Below are 273 nucleotides of genomic sequence, written 5' to 3'. Positions count from 1 at the left end.
TTCAAGACGCAGCCGGTGACCTTCGACGAGATCCAGGAGGTGGAGGAGGAGGGGGCGTCCCCTATGGAGGAGGAGAAGGCCAAGAAGTCGTTCCTGCAGAGCCTGGAGTGCCTGCGCCGCAGCACGCAGAGTCTGTCGCTGCAGAGGGAGCCGCTCAGCGGCTGCAAACTGAGGAACAGCCTGGACTCCAGCGACTCCGACTCGGCCCTGTGACCGGCGCCGCCCGAGCCGGGACTCGCGCGCCCGGGCGCGCGTCGCGACGGACCAGCGTGC

At 69.2% G+C, this 273-nt stretch overlaps 1 protein-coding gene across 1 annotated transcript in view; it reads left to right on the top strand.

Annotated features, from left to right (window-relative positions):
• Positions 1-273, top strand: part of LOC105000401 (chromosome unknown open reading frame, human C11orf96) — a 1,403-nt gene extending 1,130 nt beyond the window's left edge. Inside the window, exon 2 of the mRNA XM_010856272.1 lies at positions 7-273. Coding sequence (XP_010854574.1) covers positions 7-213 — 207 coding nt within the window. The 3' untranslated portion in view covers positions 214-273. The remainder of the gene's footprint in view (positions 1-6) is intronic.

Source organism: Bison bison, unplaced genomic scaffold (assembly GCF_000754665.1).
Source record: "Bison bison bison isolate TAMUID 2011002044 unplaced genomic scaffold, Bison_UMD1.0 scf7180017854252, whole genome shotgun sequence".
Taxonomy (NCBI): Eukaryota; Metazoa; Chordata; class Mammalia; order Artiodactyla; family Bovidae; genus Bison; species Bison bison.
The sequence above is the reverse complement of the archived record's forward strand: the minus strand, read 5'-3'. Positions and strand labels throughout refer to the sequence as shown.